General features: G+C 41.1%; 1 protein-coding gene across 1 annotated transcript; it reads right to left on the minus strand.

The window, feature by feature from the left end:
• Positions 1-204: 204 nt before the first annotated feature.
• Positions 205-2,019, minus strand: LOC144767259 (uncharacterized). Its single transcript, XM_078650778.1, has one exon. It carries the CDS (start codon positions 2,017-2,019, stop codon positions 205-207), a length of 1,815 nt encoding a protein of 604 aa, XP_078506904.1.
• Positions 2,020-2,247: the final 228 nt, after the last annotated feature.

Consider the following 2,247-nt stretch of genomic DNA (forward strand, 5'->3'; position numbering starts at 1 on the left):
GTTTTGTCAGTGTTTTCCAGTGATTTCAATACCTGAAAAAAACAGTGCTTTTCAGTGATTTCAAATTTTCGCGCCATAAAAAACAACTGAAACGGTGTTTTTCCGGTGTTTATGAAACGCTTTGCTTTTATTTTGCTGGCTTTCTTCAATGATGCATGGCATATAGACAGTGCATGTAAGTGTATATGAAGTTCAAATACATTTTCACAAGTCAAATTTATTGTAGTAGACCATACAATATTTCTTCAGAGATTCTTTAGTCATTCGTGCTCTCTCTTTCCTTCCCATGTACACTTTTATTTGTGAAAATGCCCTCTCAACATTGGCACTTGAGACTGGCAACGCCAAAACAGCCAGTACACAACTTGCCAACTCTGGCCACTGACGTAGCTTCCCATGCCAGTACTGGTGCACCTCAAGGTTGACATTCTCTGGGACAGGTTCTGCAACATACGCGTTGAACTGGGTGCACATGCCCTCAGAGGTATTAAAGCGGTCAAAAATGAAGCTGTACTTTGAAAAGTCCGGAGAAAATTCCCCTTTACGGAATGGATCTAACACTTGTGCAGCGTACCAAAGTGAGGCTTCATTAACTTCAAACGCCATGGTTGGTGAAGGGACATTTCTATGCATCATAGCTAGCCATTTCTCATGCATGGTAAAATAAAATTTCCTGAATTGGTCTTCAACACTTCTTTGCTTCCCAAGTGGCAAGCATTCTAACAGGGAACATGTTGCAGTGCCAAAGTCACTAAAAGTGTCGTCTAGCCTACTCTCGAGGAGATGTTTGACATCAACACCAATTATACTGAACACTTGGTACACAAGGGTGTTTTCTGACTCTAGTTTTTTTATTATGTCCACTACAGCAGTCATGTTTTCCTGCAAAAATCCAAGGATGCAGTACAGTGTACTTTTCTTGACATCACTATCAATATGCACCCGAAGATCCTCACATTTCTTGCCTTTTGCATCATCACTAAGCAAAAATTCAGTAAGGGGTCGCCACATAGATAATATTGCATTCACGGCCTCTAGTACTGAGAACCACCTACTAAATGACACAGTTGGGATGGTTCTTTCTTTGCTGCCACACAAAACACAAAATGAGAAATATTTGCGTTTGAGTTCCCGCGCATAACGAAACAGTGCGCCTGAATGTACTACAAAATCAATAGCATTCTTCATCAGCTCAGAAGATTGTAATGCTGCTTTCAGCATACCATCTAGCAAGTGGCAAGGATCTCTCACAGGGAAACACTTCAGCTCAGGCATTGCTTTTGATAGGTCATCACATAACTTTTTCATATAAGTAGCTGAATCGCTGCAAATACAAACAATGTCACTCCAATCTTTGTTAAACTTGGTAAGAACTCTCTGCAGCAGCATTCCAAGTGACACTGCGTTGCATGTTTCCAGTACATCCAGATCTGCCATGATGGTACGTCTGTGCCATCCATTTTTTGCATCACAAAATGTGATTAGCACTGCCACTGCTGGGTCGCCACGCATCTCTGGGGTTTCATCAATGGTAACAGAGATCTTCACATCACCTTGGAGTAACTCTGAAATATGTTCAATATCTGCAAGGAACACCTCTGGTAGGTATTTCTCATACATTTGTGTTGTTTTTGGTAATGTTTTGAATGCTGGTGCACGCTTGCGGAATAGATTCCCAATCGGTCCATCAGCTTGGTGTAAGCTGGTTCCAGATTGCACTAGGGCACGTACAAATTCATGTGCCACATCCTTTTCTTCCTCACGTTTTCTTTTGAAGCGGGTCATTGTCTCAGCAAGAGACATCTGGCAAAGGCTGTCGCTATTAGGTGGCTCTTTCAATTTCAAGTGGGTCTTGGTGACAAGATGTTCAGCAATTCGGCTTGCAGTTTTCCCACTTACTATTGGGACAGTCACTCTGCAAAACCTGCAAATTAACATCTTTTGGCCACGCACTTCTTCAACCATGAAATCTTTGTTTTCCAGCACATAATCTTCTGCCGTCTTTATTCTGCGGGGCATTCTGTTCTGCGCAAAGTAGATCATAAAAAAAGACACTTAGAAACCGGTTGTGTACTGTTGAGAAAATGATGCCACTGAACAGGCTGCCAACCAATTGGTGAAATTGAAGAACACATATTTGAGGCATAGCATAAGGATCCATTTTATCTTTAGCTTTTGATTTAAAACTTTAAAAATCTGTATCCTAGGTACCCTAAATGCTTATTAACCATCATGCTTTAAAAAAAG

Source organism: Lissotriton helveticus, chromosome 7 (genome assembly GCF_964261635.1).
Source record: "Lissotriton helveticus chromosome 7, aLisHel1.1, whole genome shotgun sequence".
NCBI classification, from domain to species: domain Eukaryota; kingdom Metazoa; phylum Chordata; class Amphibia; order Caudata; family Salamandridae; genus Lissotriton; species Lissotriton helveticus.

Coding starts and splice junctions, on each gene's coding strand:
- LOC144767259 (XM_078650778.1), bottom strand. CDS start 2,019: ATGCCCCGCAGAATAAAGACGGCAGAAGATTATGTGCTGGAAAACAAA.